The sequence below is a fragment of the Geospiza fortis genome, unplaced genomic scaffold (assembly GCF_000277835.1).
Source record: "Geospiza fortis unplaced genomic scaffold, GeoFor_1.0 scaffold408, whole genome shotgun sequence".
Classification (NCBI taxonomy): Eukaryota; Metazoa; Chordata; class Aves; order Passeriformes; family Thraupidae; genus Geospiza; species Geospiza fortis.
In genome coordinates, this window is record NW_005054330.1 from 4,323,706 (window position 1) to 4,342,205 (window position 18,500).

The 18,500-nt window shown below is 53.9% G+C and overlaps 1 protein-coding gene and 3 gene segments (V, D, J or C); all 4 read right to left on the reverse strand.

Annotated features, from left to right (window-relative positions):
* Nucleotides 1–59: 59 nt before the first annotated feature.
* On the reverse strand, nt 60–5,631 carry LOC102041796 (immunoglobulin lambda-1 light chain-like). The gene is made up of 4 exons (XM_031057471.1): nt 5,565–5,631; nt 5,142–5,426; nt 1,886–1,927; nt 60–382 (listed from the first exon to the last, which is right to left on the reverse strand). The coding sequence occupies exons 1-4, from the start codon at nt 5,608–5,610 to the stop codon at nt 60–62; spliced, it is 696 nt and encodes a 231-aa protein (XP_030913331.1). The 5' UTR covers nt 5,611–5,631.
* Nucleotides 5,632–12,353: 6,722 nt separating this feature from the next.
* LOC106631822 lies at nt 12,354–13,361 on the reverse strand. The segment is given in 3 exon segments: nt 12,354–12,664; nt 12,799–12,837; nt 13,358–13,361. Coding segments are annotated over 3 exon segments (354 nt in total).
* Nucleotides 13,362–14,877: 1,516 nt separating this feature from the next.
* LOC115947914 lies at nt 14,878–15,660 on the reverse strand. The segment is given in 2 exon segments: nt 14,878–15,188; nt 15,432–15,660. Coding segments are annotated over 2 exon segments (540 nt in total).
* A 586-nt stretch (nt 15,661–16,246) lies between these two features.
* LOC102042128 lies at nt 16,247–16,768 on the reverse strand. The segment is given in 2 exon segments: nt 16,247–16,590; nt 16,723–16,768. Coding segments are annotated over 2 exon segments (390 nt in total).
* Nucleotides 16,769–18,500: the final 1,732 nt, after the last annotated feature.

An 18,500-nucleotide genomic window follows, 5' to 3' on the forward strand; every position in this document is an offset into this window, starting at 1 on the left:
CGGCGGGGGGAGCCGCTGTTCCCAGAAGTGGGGAGGAAGGAGGGAGCCAGCAGGGTGGGTTAGTAGCACTCGGATCTGTTCACGGTCTTCTCCACGTTTCCAGCCACGTGCCTGACCTTGCACGAGACAGAATTGTAACTCTGCCACTTGGTGGCCTCCAGCGACAGGTAACTGCTGGCCATGTACTGGTTGTTGCTCTGCCTCTGGGGCTGGCTGGTCTCCACGCCAGTGGAGATGGTGTTGCCGTCACCCACCCATTCCACCGTCACACTGCGTGGGTAGAAGTTCTCCATCAGGCACACCAGGGTGGCTTTGCCCTGTGACTCCATCTCCTCGGAGGATGGCGCGAAGAGGTGCACGGTGGGAGCGACCTGGGGCTGGCCTGCGAGGGACGAGAGTGGTACGGGGTCAGAGGGGGCCCTGGCACCCACCACAGCCCCTGCCTGCCCTGCTGGCACAACCCAGAAACTCCCCACTTTCCCCACAGCCAGAGCTTAGCACTCCTAGCTGTAATGTATTTACATTTGGGGTATATATATATATATATATATATAATATATATGCATATATGTGTGTGCAATACACATACATCTCATATATGCTTGTATATATGTTTTATATACACTATATGCACATATATGTGCATATATGTATTACATATGATAGATATATACAGATAATATGCATAATATACATACAGTGTACAATATACATACATAGGTCATCCATATCATATGAATAGATGTATAATTCTGTAAAATGCATTTAACATGGATATTTATACATCTCTGTATCTCATATATATATATATATATATAAAGTCTTACTTTATATATATTTATATATTTATATATAATATATAAAAAATATATATAATATAAAATTTAATCTTAATTTCTTTGTCATAAAGTCATTTCTTTCCTTTACAAGGCATTTTTTTTAAAACCCCAAAATTTCACAGACAAACCATCCTGTCTTCTGCCCAGTTCTGCTTTCAGACATTTTCTTGTCTCTGAAAACTACCACTAAAAATCACACAGAGGAAGATGGAAAAAAGATGTTTGGTCTTCTTGGTGTGGTTCTGCTGCCTCCTCCAAAGTGTAGTGTTTCTATTTCTATCTCTATCTCCATTTAAAAACCAGGATGATTCCATTAAATTATTTTTGATTAAAAAATGCCCAAAGAACATTTTTCTTGGTCTTAGCCCTGTGTAATTTGGTTCAAATTGGGATTTTTCACCAAATTCTTTTAAAAATTACAGACAAAGACAGACAAACGACATTTCCAGCAGCATTTCAGACAGGTAATCTCCATTTTTGACATGTCTTACCTGGAAAATGGGCTCTTTAAGATACTCCTGGAATCTTTTGTCTAAGATTCCAGGGACATTTTAACACAAAGTCAGGATGACTGTGGGCTGCTCACAGACGAGGACAGGCTGTCCTTTCACAGCACCTGCACCCCTGGACCCCGCAGAACAGCCCCTGCCCCTCACCAGGGGTGATAGACTTAGTCCTCAGGACTAAGAGTTGAGGACTTAGACTTTAGACTGGCAATTTTCTTTGACAAAGACAAAAATCACATCTTTTAGGGACCTAAACTTGAGTTTCCTTCCCCCTGAGACCTCAGACACATTTCCTGGACAAATTTTAAGACTTTTTGACTAAGAAAATACGCCCCAAATCTCCGTGGCACACACAGAGTCGTCAGAGTCCTCGGGGACGAGACAGAGCCCCCAAGGCCGGGCTTAGTGCCCAGCCCCAAACGGGCGGCAGACCCCAGCCCGGCGCCAAGTCCGAGAAAAAACCCCAAATCGCCCAAAATCGACAGAATGTCAAAATTCCGTGGTGGGAGAGGGAAGACCGAGGGGAAGTTGGCGACTCACCTTCGACGGTCAAACTCGTCCCGGCCCCGAATATACCACACAGTGACACAGGGCCACACAAAAACCTCCTGCCTCATGGCTGAGCAGTCCTGGACCCCACAGATGTGGGAGGGTGGAGAGAATGGTCTGGAAATATCCCAATGGGTGCAGTGGAATGAAGGTGATGGGATGGAGACACCTCGACGGACACAGCAGGATGAAGGTGTGGGCACAGTTGTACCTGTGGAGTTTTGGTCCTGGCTGGGCTCTTTCAGGGCAGTTTCCACCACCAGCAATGGAGATAATAGCTGAAGGTCTCTGCAGGCAACTTATTTTTATTAATATTTACCCTAAAAATAAGAAAAGGCAAGAGGTAGAGACGCCTACATAAAGCTGAGATAGCCAAGGAAGGGGTGAGACAAAATGAGTTTCAGGTAAAACCAATTAACTTCAAATTTCCCTGTAAAGGCTTGGCTGCTTCTTTGAAAAGTGTTTTCGCAGTGTGGTGCTAATCCCACAGATTGGCAGATTCAGTGCTCAGCTTGGACCATTGAATGCCAACAGCATCAATGTAAATTGAACCCACAGATTTTCAAATGATGTGGCTTGTGCAAGTGGTTATAGAAAGAGGCAGAGTCAGTGAACTTCCTGAGACACAGGAACTCTATAAATAGTTCACTGTAGAACAGGTAACACTTTGAAGATTTTGTGGTTTGAGACACTTTCTCTTTCAGAGGTTTGCTTTGCCTGTGGGAAGGTTTATCCTTTTGTGCAAAGTCTGAAACTATCCAAAAAAGGAAAAAACATCATTGAAATTGTATATGCAAAGCATTTAGCTGAAGCCACTGCCCTCTATTGTGGGTGATCATTTTCTGAGCATTTCTCAGGCTTCAATGGGGTTTTGGTTTCATTTTGTAGGAGGACAAGAGGGGGACAAGGTTCATCTCTTCAGTCCTGCTCTCCTTGCACAGAGGCATGGAGGAGGACAGAGGCTGTGCTGGATGCAGCACGGTGCTGCTGAAGTAGCTGTTGGCATTGCCACCAGAGCAGGAGATCACGAAAGTCTCTCCTAGGCTGCCTGACACCTTGGACAGCTGACTCAGAGATGCTGCCTGGACCAGGGCATGTAGAGAGGGAGAGGGGAGATGAGGGGTGTCAGTCTGTGCCCCAGGACAGCCCTCTCTGACCTGCAGGACAGGGCTGCTGTGCCAAAAAGTCCTGATGGAACAGAGGGGCCACTGCCTCAGACAGATCCCAAGGCCTGAGCTCAAGGCCAGGGCCCCACGAAGAGACCTGGCAGAGCTAGAGGACGTGGCTGGCAGCAGAATGAGTGGTGGGGCTGAGGACAATGCCAGGCACTGCAGAGCCCCAGCTCTCCTCATGCACAGCAGGAGGCAAGCAGGAGGCCATTCAGAGCCAGTGGTCATGGAGGGGGAATATGAAGCTGCATCAAGCCCACAGCCTTGCTCAACCCTGAGAGAGAGGGCAGAGAAACTCCATCTTTAACTCCTTTGTTTCCAGAGGTGGTGATGGTCCAGAGGCTCCTGGCACAGCAGGGCTGGGAGGCATCAGCAGGGCCCTGGGCACTAACCAGGGAGATCAGAAGAATCTTGGCTCTGGAGCACAGCAGGCACAGGAGATTATCCCAGCATTTCTTTATTGAGAGTGTGGGCAAATATTGGACAGGTTTCCTAGACAACTGGATGATATCCCAGGCCTGCAAGTGTTATACAGGCACTTGGACAATGCCCTACATTTTTGTCATCCCTGAAGTGGCCATGCAGTTGGACTGTGTGATCATTGAAGGCCTGTTCCATCTGAAATGGTCTGTTCAGTTCTATCCTATCTGCTCTCATCCACCAATGACAAGGAGAGGGCAGTAGGGATGGAGCTGTGTCACTGGAAACAGGCACACCCACCACAGGGCAGAAAAAAGGCAGGGTTGTGCCAGGGACCTGCCCCACCAAACAGGGACAGCACAGGCTCCTAACAGGCTCCTGCCATGGCAGGAAGACTTTGTATCCCATCCCCATTGCTCCATTTCTCCAAATCCCATCTCCATTGCTCCAAAAGACCAAAACATCGAAAGCCTAAACAGATCCTATCTAAATACCTGAGCCCTGCTCCTAACCCTCCTAGCCACATCATTCACCTCAGTGTACACGATCTGTATGACTGTATTAGTACAAACCGGCTTCGTTTGAATTCCACCCTTAACCCCAATAAATGAAAACAACCCCGCAGTAACTTCCCCCATCACTCGACTCGCACTAGGAAGTATCCTGGCAGGATTCTTCATCACCTCATTCATTACTCCCACAAAAACCCCTCCAATAACCACGCCACTATCTATCAAAATAACTGCCCTAATCGTAACAGCCCTGGGCATCGCTTTAGCACTAGAAATCTGAAAGATAACTCAAACACTCATCCTCACAAAACAAACTCCTCTCTCAAACTTCTCCACATCCCTAGGATACTTTAATCCTTTAACCCACTGCCTAAGCATAACCAGCTTCCTCAATGGAGGACAAAACATTGCCTCCCACCTAATTGACCTCTCCTGATACAAAATACTAGGCCCAGAAGGACTAGTCCACCTGCAACTAATAACAACCAAAACTGCCACTGCCCTCCATTCCGGCCTAATCAAAGCCTACCTAGGATCATTCGCTCTATCCATTCTCATTATCCTCATATCCACATACAGAAACAACCATGGTAACATCATCACTGCCATTTTGGTAGCTACCACATTAACAGACAGCCTTGTCCTGGGCTTGGACCCCAGAGATGGTTACTGTGCTCATGGAGCCGGGCTGGCATCTGGAGAATCCCAGTAGGATGTCTGGTGGTCCCAAGTCATTGCAGCAGATCCCAATGACAGGGGCACAGCCAGGAAACTTAGGCTGGTACCAGTCACAGCTGCTGCCATTCCTGGAGCAGATGACTTTGAATGGGTTTGTCCCACAATGCTGACACCGAGTAGAGGTGACAGAACACTGCCTGGACCAGGGAACATGGAGAGGGAGAGGAGGGAGAAAAGAAGATGAGGGTCAGCCAGTGACTTGGAGCATGGCCCTCTCTGATCAAGGGAACAGTGACAGGACAAATCTGCCTGCAGTCACATACATGGGACACCCTGGGCCATGACAGCATTGCTGGGAGGTCATAACTTCCTCAAATGACAGAGGATAGGCACAGTCTTGGGGCTCCAAGGGTAAGCTGAGGTTTTTGTACCACTTCCCCATTGCTCTGTGTCACGGTGCAGCAGTACTGCTGCTGTCATAGCTACCACAGTAATAGTCAGCCTCGTCCTCGGCTTGGACCCCAGTGATGGTTAACGTGGCCGTGGAGCCGGACTTGGATCCGGAGAATCGCGAAGGGATGTCCGAGGGCCTCTTGTCATTCCAGTAGATCACAGTGACAGGGGCAGTGCCAGGGACCTTCTGCTGGTCCCAGCCATAGCTGTAGCTGCTACCAGAGCAGGTGATCCTGACGGTCTCTCCCACCTTGGCCGATATCTCGGATGGCTGAGTCAGCGCTGCCTGGACCAGGGAACCTGGAGAGGGAGAGAAGAGAGGGGAGAAGACGGGGGTCAGTCATTGTCCCAGGAGCACAGGCCTGCCGGGGCAGCAGGATGGGGTCCCTGTGCCCAAAGGCCCAGCGCAGGCACAGCCAGCGAGTCTGGCCATGGCACCTGTGCTGTGGGCGAGCACCACGAAGAGAAGAGGGGCCCAGGCCATGGTTCAGTCCCACCGGCTCAGCGTCCCCAGAATGATGGGGCTGTGCCGTGGACCCTGACTCCCTTTTAAGCCCCCGCCCGCCCAGGACACGTCCCCTCCATGCAAATCCGACCCTGCGGTCACGGCCGAATCCTGCCCGCGCCTCTCTCTGCACATCCCTCCCTGCCCCATCACCCCAGATGTAGCAGGGCTTGTCCCCAGACACAAAGTGGAGACACCCCCCAGCTCTGACCCTGAAACCCACCAGCATTGACCCTCCTGTCCCCACACCAGGCTGAGTGGCTGCAGTGCCTAAGAAGGGAGAGCTGGGCACTGTGGCAAGGGCAAACAGAAGTATCTGCAGCTCCCAGTGATGGGACCGGAGCAATGCCAAGCTCTACCATTCCCCAACTCATTTTTGGCCTTTTTCCCTCCCACGGGTGTTCCAGGCCTGTAAAATACCCCCTTGATCTCCTGCTTTTGTGCCCTAGCCCTTCTTCTGACAGCTGAGATCCACCACTCAAGACCAAGACCTTTGCTCTTCCCAGGCATTCACACCCCAGAACAATGGGATTGGGCCAGCACTGAGCCCCAGGGTTCAGCAATGCCTTCCCATTATCTGATCATGAGCCCAGTGTGCTGGTGCTCAGCAGCCAGAGCTGAGGCAGCTCCTGGTCAGTCCTGCTCCAACTCAAGGCATAGGGATCATGGCTGTCTCTGGCAGGCTCAACCCAGACAAAGAGTGGCTGCATCACAGGAAATTCCCTCTCCCCCAGGATCCTCCCTGTCCCCAACTATGCTGACCCCTGGGTGGGTGCCCAGGGCACCAGGAGCCTGGCTGGCACGGGCACGGCAGGGCTGCAGGGCTGTCTCCCTGTGAGCAGGATGGAGAGGACCTGCTGGTGCACAGCGTGTGTCCCATAGCAAGAACTGCCACACAGGTATAGATGCTGCTCCATGTTGTGCCTGGGCAGCTGCAGGCAGCACCCAAGGGTGTCTCACTAGGACAACAGTGGGCCTGTATCTCCCTTTTCCTGTGCTGGGAGTTACCATGGCCCTGATCACCACTGGCGTCCCAGCCAGAAGAGTGAGAGCCTCCTCCCACTTCTCCTCCTCCTCTGCTTGGACCCAGCCATGGGTAATGTGGCCATGGAGGTGAGTGTGTTTCCAAGTGCTACATATCCCCTCCCAAAGTGCCAGGGAACGGGTGGGGACCTAGGGCTTTAAGGGAGTGCCAGGCTGAGGCACCAGGCACAGCCACATTCAGTGCAGGGCAGCAAGGGCAGGGCCATGATGAGAGCCTGACCCTCCATCAAGCAGGCACAGCAGAGACTCCTGACTGATATCTGCAATAGCAAGAGGTTCTTGCATCACTTCCCCAATTGCTGCATGCCACTGTCTAAGCACTGCTGCTGCTGTCCTCACCACCACAGAAATAGACAGCCTCGTCCTCAGCTTGGACCCCAGTGATGGTTAACGTGTTCGAGGAGCCAGATGTGGATGCGGAGAATCGCGAAGGGATGTCCGAGGGTCTGCTGTTACCAGCATAGATCACAGTGACAGGGGCAGTGCCAGGGACCTTCTGCTGGTACCAGCCATAAGCATTGTTGCTGCTCCTGCAGCAGATCAAGGTGTTTTGCTGCAGAGACATGGACACTGGGGACAGCTAAGCCAGAGCCATGTGAGAACCAGGGCTGAGGCAGAAGCTCTCCATGCCCAGCCAGAGCACCCAGGGGTGGCAAGTGCCAACACGCCCAGTCCTGAGCTGCCAGGGCAGCTGCAATGCTGCCAGGCCCTGGGCAGGACTCAGACTGTGGGGCAGGTATGTGGCAAAGGTGTTTTTGGGCAGCTCCACTGTCTGCAGCTCCTAACATTGTCCCAGGCTCCTCTGCCCCTCACATGGCTATTGGGCAGCAAAAATGAGCCCAGGTCAGGGCTTCTGCAGCACCAGGGCCCAGCCACTGGGAACACAGTCGTAGAATCATGGAATGGTTTGAGTTGGAAGGGACATTAAATACCATCAACACTCCTGCCTTGGGCAGGGACACCTTTCACTAGACCAGATTGCTCAAAGCCTCATCCAGCCTTGCGTTGAACACTTCCAGGGGTGGGTCATCCACAAGTTTTCTGGGAAACCAGCTCCAGTGCCACATCATGCTCAGAGTCACAGCCCTGAGACCTGGAACACACAGGGAAGGGAATAGAAACGTCCCAAAGCTGGAAGGTGGTCATGCCTGGTGGAGTGGAATGAGGCACCAAAACCAGGCTTTTTGACACTCAAGATCTTGCTTGCCTGTGGGACAGTTGTCACCATGAGATCAGCACTGCTGCTGTCAAAGCTACCACAGTAGTAGTCGGCCTTGCCCTCAGCTTGAACACCAGTGACCCTCTGGAGCCAGACACAAAACCAGAGAATTGTGAAGGAATATCTGAGGGTCTTTAGGTCATCCCAGTAGATCACAGTGACAGGGGCACTGCCAGGGACCTTCTGCTGGTACCAGCCATAGCCACTGTTGCTCCCAGAGCATATAGCCCAGACAGTTTGTCCCAGGTTGGATGGCACCGAGGATGACTGACTGGACCAGGAAGCCTGGAGAGGGAGAGGTGAAAGGCAATAAGATGGTGTGAGCCATTGCCCTGGGAGCACATCCTTGCCCAGGCAGTAAGATAGGCCTCCTGTGCCCATGATCCTCATGCCACAGTGGGACACACAGCCTCAAGACAGAGAGGAAGATTAGAGATCCATGGCCCTGGAAGGAGAGCTGGCAGCAGCAGAGCAGTAGAACATCACCCTCTGAGGGCAAGGGACCTGGTCATGGGTACAGAAAGATGGAGGAATGAGGGCCCAGCCTGGCCCAGGGCAATGCAGCAGAGGCAGCTTCAGCAGCAGCAGCTGCAGCAGGAGGAGGGAGCAGCCTGAAGCAAAAGGCAACAGGGCTGGGGATGAGGTAGTGCCATTCCTATTATGGGGACAGGGGCAAGAGTCCCCTCCTGTGCCTTGTCATGCACATTCGTGGCCTTAGGCAGGGGACAGGAACCAGCCTCAACTCCCCTTTCACAGCTTTGTTTGGCTGTGAGAAAAAAATGGCTCAAAAGCTTCTTCTCTTGACACTGGCTTCTGTGTCTCACTTCCCCATTACTCATCCCCAGTACCACTGCTGTCCCAGCTACCATAGAAATAGTCAGCCTCATGCTCGACTTGGACCCCAGTGGTGGTTAACGTGGCTGTGGAGCTGGACCAGGATCCAGAGAATTGCAAAGGGATGCCCGAGGGTCTGTTGTTGCTGCCATAGATCAGAGTGACACAGCCCCAGGCACACCAGCACAGAGGCAGCAGAAGGAGGACATGGTCATCAGTAACAAGATGTGATGGGTTGGGGGACAAAGCCGCACTGATCTTTGTAGGAATGAGGACAATGACCTTCAGACATGGTGGAGAACAAGAGAACCTCCAGTTCTGTGGGACAGCAAAAGAAGGGCATTTGTACCCATTGCTGTACAGAGGGCAGAGGAACCTACCCCACAGCCAGCCAAGAGGGAGGAGGGCTGAAATATATTCTTTCATTTTGGAGTTTGGAAATCCTTGGAATTCTCACTTCCTGTTGCCACTATACACCATAGCCACCACTGCTGCTGTCCCAGTTACCACAGAAATAGACAGCCTCGTCCTCGGCTTGGACCCCAGTGATGGTTAACGTGCCCCCAAAGCCGGAGAATCGCGAAGGGATGCCCGAAGGTCTATGGTCATTCCAGTAGATCACAGTGACAGGGGCAGTGCCAGGGACCTTCTGCTGGTACCAGCTATGGTGGGTCTCACCCCCAGAGTAGGTGATCCTGACAGTGTCTCCCACCTTGGCTGATACCGAGGATGGCTGAGTCACTGCTGCTGCTTGGACCAGGGAACCTGGAGAGGGAGAAGAGAGAGAGGAGAAGAGGCAGTTAGTGAGTGCCACAGGAGCACAGCCCTCCCCAGGCAAGGGAACAGTAATTTGAGAATTCTGCCTTCAGGCACACATGTGGGACACCCTAGGTGTGATGCCCACCTTTGGCACTCCTGAGGGATTGCTGTAGCCAGAGCCTGAAACCTCTCCCTGCCCATTGCCCCTCAGGGCACTCCTCATCCCAGGCACTGAGGCCAGACAGCTTGGGGACATGGCCTGCTGTGGACACCCAGTGTCTGGGGCAGTTGGAGACAGCCCTGACAATGGACCAAGGGGAACCACGTCCAGGCCAGCAGTCAGGTACTGCAAAGCAGGGGGTCCCTAGGCAGTGAGAAGCTCTGTGTGGTTATAATGCATGACAAAGTAATGGGGACATCTTCAACACACTATGGCCACCAGATGAGATGTGGCATGAGGACAGAATTGAAGACAAGACCTGGTGAAACAAGAGCCAAAATAGCTGCAGGCACCAAGGATAGGAACTGCCAATGTTCAGAACTCTTCCCCACACAGGGAAAAGTTCAGCAATCAAGAGAAGTGAAAAAATTACCCCACCATTACCAAAAGCCTGGGCAACACTGCTGTCATAGCTACCACAGAAATAGTCAGCCTCGTCCTCGGCTTGGACCCCAGTGATGGTTAACGTGCCTGTGGAGCCGGACTGGGATCCGGAGAATCGCGAAGGGATGCCCGAGGGTCTGTTGGTATTATCGTAGATCACAGTGACAGGGGCAGTGCCAGGGACCTTCTGCTGGTACCAGCCATACCAGCTGCTGCTAGCTCCAGAGCAGGTGATCCTGACGGTCTCTCCCACCTTGGCTGACACGGTGGATGGCTGAGTCACTGCTGCTGCCTGGACTGGGAGAGGGAGAGGAGAAAGGGGAGGAGAGGAGGTCAGTCAGTGCCCAAGGAGAACAGATCTTCCTGGGGAGGAGGTTTACCGGGAATGCCACAGTCAGAGAAGAATGAACCCAGACACAGTCAGCAGCATATTTAAGAAATAAAGCCCAGGCCAAGGCATCTGAACAGAGAGTCAGCCAGCTCTGGCAGATGAAGGTGGACATGGTTATCACTAGCAAGATGCAGTGAGGTGTGGAACACAGCTATAACATGAGTTGTGTAGAGATGAGAACAATGGTCCCCAGCCTCCCGTTCAATAAAAAATGGTATTCATAGCGATGGTCATGCAGAGGAGACATATACCTGCCCCAGCCCCATATCCACAACTCTGCTTGGCCACGAGGAGGACTGAAAATCTATGCTTTTATTTCCTCTGTCTTTGTAACTTCACCAGCATAGCTGCTGCTGTCCTGGCCACCACAGAAATAGACAGCCTCGTCCTCGGCTTGGACCCCAGTGATGGTTAACGTGGCCGTGGAGCCGGAGGCAGAACCGGAAAATTGTGAAGGGATGTCCGAGGGTCTATTGGTATCCCGATAGATCACAGTGACAGGGCCACTGCCAGGGACCTTCTGCTGGAACCAGCCATAATAGTTGCTGCTACCCCCAGAGCAGGTGATCCTGACAGTCTCTCCCACCTTGGCTGACATCTCGAGTGGCTGCTGAGTCACTGCTGCCTGGACCAGGGAACCTGGAGAGGGAGAGAAGAGAGGGGAGAAGAAGGAGATCAATCTGCCCCCCAGGAACACAGCTTTCCTAGAGCAGCAGGATGTGCCCTGCATGTAGAAGCCCTGTCCAGGCACAGTGAGTTTGGCCATGGCACCTGAGCTGTAGGTGAACACTGTGAGGAGGGGAGGGGCCCAGGCCATGGTGCAATCCCACCAGCTCCATAGCCTCATCCTTGTTTGGGCTGTGCTGTGGTCCTTGTCTAGCTTTTAAGCCACCACATGTCTGGGCCGTGGCTCCTCCATGAAATTAAGACTCCATTCACAAGGCAGGAACTTGCCAATATACCTTTCTTCAGCACCCACTCAGCTCACTCATTAAAGGATACTTCCCATACCACATTTCAGCTGCTGAGAAAAACTGCCAGATTTATGATGAGTTACATCTGACATGGTGATGGCCAAATGTCCAAATGGCAGAACAGGGTGTTGGTCCCACCAGGGATCCCTAAACCCAAGGGCGTCTGATGCACTATCAATCTGCATAACCATTCCTGTAAACTGCAGTTCTCAAACATCAGTCATTCCTCAGAAACAGCATCCCCCAGCATCCATGGTCAACAACAACCATCCTGCAGGGGGCTTCTATCCTGACCAACACTGCTGTCCCAGCCACCACAGAAATAGACAGCCTCGTCCTCGGCTTGGACCCCAGTGATGGTTAACGTGCCCCCAGAGCCGGAGAATCGCGAAGGGATGTCCGAGGGTCTCTTGTCAGTGCTGTAGATCACGATGACCGGGGTGGTGCCAGGGACCTTTTGCTGGTACCAGCCATAGCCATAGTAGCTGCTACTCCCAGAGCAGGAGATCCTGACAGTCTCTTCCATGCTGGCTGGCAGCAAGGATGGTTGCTGACTCAGTGCTGCCTGGACCAGGGAATGTGGAAGAGGAGAGAAGAGAGGGGAGAAGAGTGGAGCCAGTCAGTATCCCAGGAGCACAGACCTGCCTGGACAAGGTTACAGGGAATGCAACAGTCCTGGACAGAACAGACAGAGACATGGTTATAAGCACATTCCAGGAGCAGAGCCCAGCCCATTGCAAACGGCTGCACAGAAGCAGCTTTGGCAGCATAGGAGCACATGGCCATCTGTAGCAAGAGGCTGTGGGGGACACAGCTACACCATGAGCTGCCAGGAGGGAGAAGGGCCAAAATCTTTCCTCTGCATTTGGAGTCTCTGTCACTTTCTGTTATTCATGGTCACCACACACCATAGCTGCCACTGCTGCTGTCATAGCCACCACAGAAATAGTCAGCCTCGTCCTCAGCTTGGACCCCAGTGATGGTTAACGTGCCCGTGGAGCCGGATCTGGATCCGGAGAATCGTGAAGGGATGTCCGCGGGTCTCTTGTCACTGTAGTAGATCACAGTGACAGGGGTAGTGGCAGGGACTTTCTGTTGGTGCCAGCTATAGCTGTAGCTGCTACCGGAGCAGGTGATCCTGACGGTCTCTCCCACCTTGGCTGTAATCTCCGGTGGCTGCTGAGTCAGAGCTGCCTGGACCAGGGAACCTGGAGAGGGAGATAAGAGAGGGGAGAAGACAGGGGTCAGTCGGTGTCCCAGGAGCACAGGCCTGCCTGGGCAGCAGGATGGGGTACTTGTGCCCAAAGGCCCAGTGCAGGCACAGCGAGTCTGGCCATGGCACCTGAGCTGTGGGCGGGCACTGTGAGGAGAAGGGCCGAGGCTAAGGTGCAATCTCACCAGCTCCATGTCCTCACAGTGATGGGGCTGTGCAGTGGGCCTTGGTCCACTTTTAAGCCCCTATCTGACCAGGCACAGCCCCTTCATGGATGTGTGGCACCCAGTGTTCCCTAGAGCTCCTGTCCCACTGCTCCCTCCATTGCAGGCACCTCTGTCCCACCAAAAGGCAGCAAGATTGGTCTGGGTTGCCTGCTCCTTCCTCACCATCCCTGCTGAGCTCTCAGATCAGCCAGGGACCACATTGACCCTATTCCTGCCCAGCAGGACCATGACCTTGCTGCACACATTGTGCTTCAACTGGGCCTCTCTGAATTGCCACAAGAGAAGTGCAGAGCAGAGAAATGGGGCTTTGAAAGGGAATGGGAACCACACCAAGACCAGGAGCTTCCAGGCTCAACAACACAAAGGAAAATCAAGCCCCCACTTCCTTCAAATTCAAAGTGAGCTGAGGGTCTCCAGCAGCTTTGCAGCAACTGCGGGTAGAGCTGGTCCGGCGTTTGTACCCATCACGAGTACGTAGCACCTGCACTCTTGTTGGGCCAGGGGCAGCCCCTCTGCCTCCTGAGCACAGCCCGGCCCACGGCAGCCGCCCGTGCCGCGGCTCCCACCAGGTCCAGAGATTGCTCCGGCCCTGGCCACAACCATCAGGGTTTCTGCATGGCACCGTGGCCACGGCAGCGTGTGCTCCCAGGGGAGAGCCTCTCACACAGACACAGGGTCCTTTGGCACAGTTGCTGTGACCAGAGATGAGTGTGCATCAGCCCTGAACTGGCAGGGACCAGCACCACTGTGGATCTCCTGCTGCTATCATAGATTGCAGTGACAGGGACTTGTGCTGGGAGCAGGTATAGCCACTGCTACTGATCTTGAAAGCCTCTCCCATGTTGGCTGACACCTTGGACGGCTGACTCAGAGATGCTGCCTGGACCAGGGAATGTGGAGAGGGAGAGGGGAGAAGAGAGGTGTCAGTCAGTGGCCCAGGACAGCCCTCTCTGACCTGCAGGACAGGGCTGCTGTGCCAAAAAGTCCTGATGGAACAGAGGGGCCACTGACTCAGACAGATCCCAAGGCCTGAGCTCAAGGCCAGGGCCCCACGAAGAGACCTGGCAGAGCTAGAGGACGTGGCTGGCAGCAGAATGATCGCGAAGGATGTCCGAGGGTCTGCTGTCATCCCAGTAGATCACAGTGACAGGGGCAGTGCCAGGGACCTTCTGCTGGAACCAGGCATAGTAGCCGCTGCTAGTTCCAGAGCAGGTCCTGACGGTGTCTCCCACTTTGGCTGACATCTCGGGTGGCTGAGTCAGAGCTGCCTGGACCAGGGAACCTGGAGAGGTGTTCAGCCCTGAGAGAGAGGGCAGAGAAACTCCATCTTTAACTCCTCTGTACCTCATTTCCACATCTCTCTTTATCACCATACCAACTGCCACTGCTGCTGTCCCTGCTACCACAGAAATAGACAGCCTCGTCCTCGGCTTGGACCCCAGTGATGGTTAATGTGCCTGTGGAGCTGGACTGGGATCTGGAGAATTACGAAGTGATGCCCGAGGGTCTGTTGGTGTTCTCATAGATCACAGTGACAGGGGCAGTGCCAGGGACCTTCTGCTGGTACCAGCCATACCAGTTGCCATAGCTAGCCCCAGAGCAGGTGATTCTGACCGTGTCTTCCACATTGGCTGACATCAAGGATGGCTGAGTCACTGCTGCTTCCTGGACCAGGGAACGTGGAGAGGGAAAAAACAGAGGGGAGGAGAGGAGGTCAGTCAGTGTCCCAGGTACACAGACCTGCCTGGACAAGATTACAGGGAATCCGACAGTCAGACATGGACACAGTCATAGACATTTGAGAAGCAGAGCCCAGCCAATTGCTGAATGGCTACACAAGCAGCTTTGGCAGCACAGAAGGACCTGGCCATCAGTACCAAGTGTCTGTGGGAGACACGGCTACATCATGAGCTGCCAGGAAGGAGAAGGCCAAAATCTTTCCCCTGTTTTTTGAGTCTTTGTCACTTTCTGTTACTCACTGTTACGTCACACCATAGTAACTGCCACTGCTGCTGTCATAGCTACCACAGAAATAGACAGCCTCGTCCTCGGCTTGGACCCCAGTGATGGTTAACGTGCCCGTGGAGCCGGACTTGGATCCGGAGAATCGCGAAGGGATGTCCGAGGGTCTGCTGTCATCCCAGTAGATCACAGTGACAGGGGCAGTGCCAGGGACCTTCTGCTGGAACCAGGCATAGTAGCCGCTGCTAGTTCCAGAGCAGGTCCTGACGGTGTCTCCCACGTTGGCTGACATCTCGGGTGGCTGAGTCAGAGCTGCCTGGACCAGGGAACCTGGAGAGGGAGAGAAGAGAGGGGAGAAGATGAGGGTCAGTCAGTGTCCCAGGAGCACAGGCCTGCCTGGGCAGGGGAATGTGGCCCTCTGCCATCCAGTCACAACGACTCTGGCCATGGCACCTGAGCTGTGGGGGAGCACTGCAGAGGGGGAAGGGGCCCAGGCTATGCTGCATTCCCACCAGTTCCATGACCCCACACTGATGGGGATGTGCCCTGGACCTTGACCAGGAGAGCAGCTACTGTCCTGGCCACCACAGAAATAGACAGCCTCGTCATTGGCTTGGACCCCAGTGATGGTTAATGTGCCTGTGGAGCCGGATATGGATCCAGAGAATCGCGAAGGGATGTCCGAGGGCCTCTTATCATTAAGATAGATCACAGTGACAGGGGCACTGCCAGGGACCTTCTGCTGGTACCAGCCATAGTTGTTGCTGCTCCCAGAGCAGGTGATCTTCATGGTTTCACCCATGTTTAATTACACTGAATATGACTGACTCAGTGATCCTGCCTAGGCCAGGGAGCCTAGAGAGGGAGAGGGGTAATACTAGAAGGATCAATTATTTCTCCCCAAAAATACAGCCCTGTCCAGGCAGTTTGACAGTCTCCTGTGCCCAATGGTTCTGATGCCACATTGGGAAAAACAGCCTCAAGACAGAGAGGAAGATTAGAGACCCATGGCCCTGGAAGGAGAGCTGGCAGCAGCAGAGCAGTAGAACATCACTCTCTGAGGGCAAGGGACCTGGTCATGGGTACAGAAACATGGAGGAATCAGGGCCCAGTCTGGCCCAGAAGAAGCAGCTTCAGCAGCAGCAGCAGCTGCAGCAGCAGGAGGGAGCAGCCTGAAGCAAAAAACAGGGCTGGGGATGAGGTAGTGCCATTCCTATTATGGGGACAGGGGCAAGAGTCCCCTCCTGTGCCTTGTCATGCACATTCGTGGCCTTAGGTAGGGGACAGGAACCACCCTCAACTCCACTTTCACTGCTTTGTTTGTCCATGAAGAAAAATGGCTCAAAAGCTTCTTCTCTTGACACTGGCTTCTGTGTCTCACTTCCCCATTACTCATTGGCTTCATCATCCCCACCAGTACTGCTGCTGTCCCAGCTACCACAGAAATAGACGGCCTTGTCCTCAGCTTGGACCCCAGTGATGGTTAACGTGGCCGTGGTGCCAAGGATCCAGGTGGACAAGGATCCAGAGAATCGCGTAGGGATGTCCGAGGGTCTCTTGTCATTAGCATAGATCACAGTGACAGGGCCACTGCCAGGGACCTTCTGCTGGAACCAGCCAGCATAAGCATAGCTGCTGCTACTAAGCCCGGAGCAGGTGATCCTGACAGTGTCTCCCACCTTGGCTGACATCTCAGGTGGCTGCTGAGTCACTGCTGCCTGGACCAGGGAACCTGGAGAGGGAGAGAAGAGAGGGGAGAAGAAGGAGATCAATCTGCCCCCCAGGAACACAGCTTTCCTAGAGCAGCAGGATGTGCCCTGCATGTAGAAGCCCTGTCCAGGCACAGTGAGTTTGGCCATGGCACCTGAGCTGTAGGTGAACACTGTGAGGAGGGGAGGGGCCCAGGCCATGGTGCAATCCCACCAGCTCCATAGCCTCATCCTTGTTTGGGCTGTGCTGTGGTCCTTGTCTAGCTCCCCCGACATCTCCTGATGGCTTCTGTCCTACTGCTTCCTCTCTTTCTTGCCCATCACTGCAGCAAGATAACTTCAGGCCACCTGCTCCCTTGGGCACTCAGCTGGGAAAAACAGGTCCTGCTCCAAGCACAAGTGGTGTATCTTAGAAGCTGGTGTGCTTCAGGAGCCACAGGACTACACTCAGTTGGATTGAGGTGTGTGGGCAAAGGCCTCTCAATCTTAGCAGAGATCAGCTCTTCCAGCCACTCTCTTTTCATGCAGGGGCTCTGCGCTGGGCTCTGCACCTGCAGCTGCCCCAGCCAAACCCATGGCCCCCCACCAGGGCTGAGGTGGCACATCACCCCCAGTGCAGGCACTGCCCCAGCACCAGTGACTCTCCCCCTTGTCAGCAGCACCACAGAAGGTCTCTGCATCCTGAAGCCCCTGGAGCACAAGGGCAAATGCCCAGTCTGGCCAGCCCCACACACCTGCACAGACCTCTCCACACCACCCTTCCCCAACCTGCCTCTGCCTTTCCATGCTGCTCCTTTGGCTGTGGAGCCAGACAAGGAAAATCGCGAAGGGATGCCCAAGGGTCTGTTGTTATCCTCATAGATCAGAGTGACAGGGGCAGTGCCAGGAATCTTCTGCTGATGCCAGCCAGCATAGCTCCAGCTGCTAATCCCAGAGCAGGTGATCCTGACGGTGTCTCCCATGATGCCTAACGGTGAGGATGGCTGAGTCACTGCTGCCTGGACCAGGGAACCTGGAGAGGGAGAGAAGAGAGGGCAGAAGATGGGGGTCAGTCAGTGTCCCAGGAGCACAGACCTTCCAATGGAAGATGTGGCCCCTGTGTCCAGAAGCCCTGTTCAGGCACAGCCAGTGTGGCTGCGGCACCTGAACTGTGGGCAAGCACTGAGAGAAGGGCCCAGGCCATGGTGCAGTCCCACCAGCTCCGTGTCCTCACAGTGATGGGGCTGTGCTGTGGGCCTTGACCCGCTTTTAAGTCCCTATCTGCCCAGGCACAGGTTCTCCATGGATATGTGGCACCCAGTGTTCCCTGGAGATCCTGTCCCAGTGCTACTACTGTGTGCTGCAGGCACCTCTCTCCCACCAAAGATCACTCGGGTTGCCTGCTCCTTCCCCAGTATGGCTGATGTACTCTCAGATCATCTGGGGACCACTCCAAGCCTGTTCCTGCCCAGTAGGACCATGGCCTCTCTCTATGCTCCAGGAGTTCTGTGCACAGAGCAGGGAACAGCACTACCTGGCCATGGGGACACATCCACCTGCCCTTGAGCACCCAAGGCTGGTTGGTGCCTCCTGGTCCCAGGGCACTGCACTCCCTGGGTGTTGATCATCAGCAGGGAAAACCACATCCTGCTTCAACAGAGAGTGCCACCCTGGGCCTCTGAATTGCCACAAGAGAAGTGCAGAGCAGAGAAATGGGGCTTTGAAAGGGAATGGAGACCAAGATCAGGAGCTTCCAGGCTCAACAACACAAAGGAAAATCAAGCCCCCACTTCCTTCAAATTCAAAGTGAGCTGAGGGTCTCCAGCAGCTTTGCAGCAACTGCGGGTAGAGCTGGTCCGGCGTTTGTACCCATCACGAGTACGTAGCACCTGCACTCTTGTTGGGCCAGGGGCAGCCCCTCTGCCTCCTGAGCACAGCCCTGCCCACGGCAGCC

Excerpts from the sequence above, each read along its gene's own strand:
- LOC102041796 (XM_031057471.1), bottom strand. The coding sequence starts at position 5,610 with ATGGCCTGGGCCCCTCTTCTCTTCGTGGTGCTCGCCCACAGCACAG. Across the intron at positions 1,928-5,141 it reads TGGTAGCTATGACAGCAGCA|TGTGTGGTATATTCGGGGCC; the intron begins GTACTGCTGCAC and ends GCCCTGTGTCAC. Across the intron at positions 383-1,885 it reads GACGAGTTTGACCGTCGAAG|GCCAGCCCCAGGTCGCTCCC; the intron begins GTGAGTCGCCAA and ends CGTCCCTCGCAG.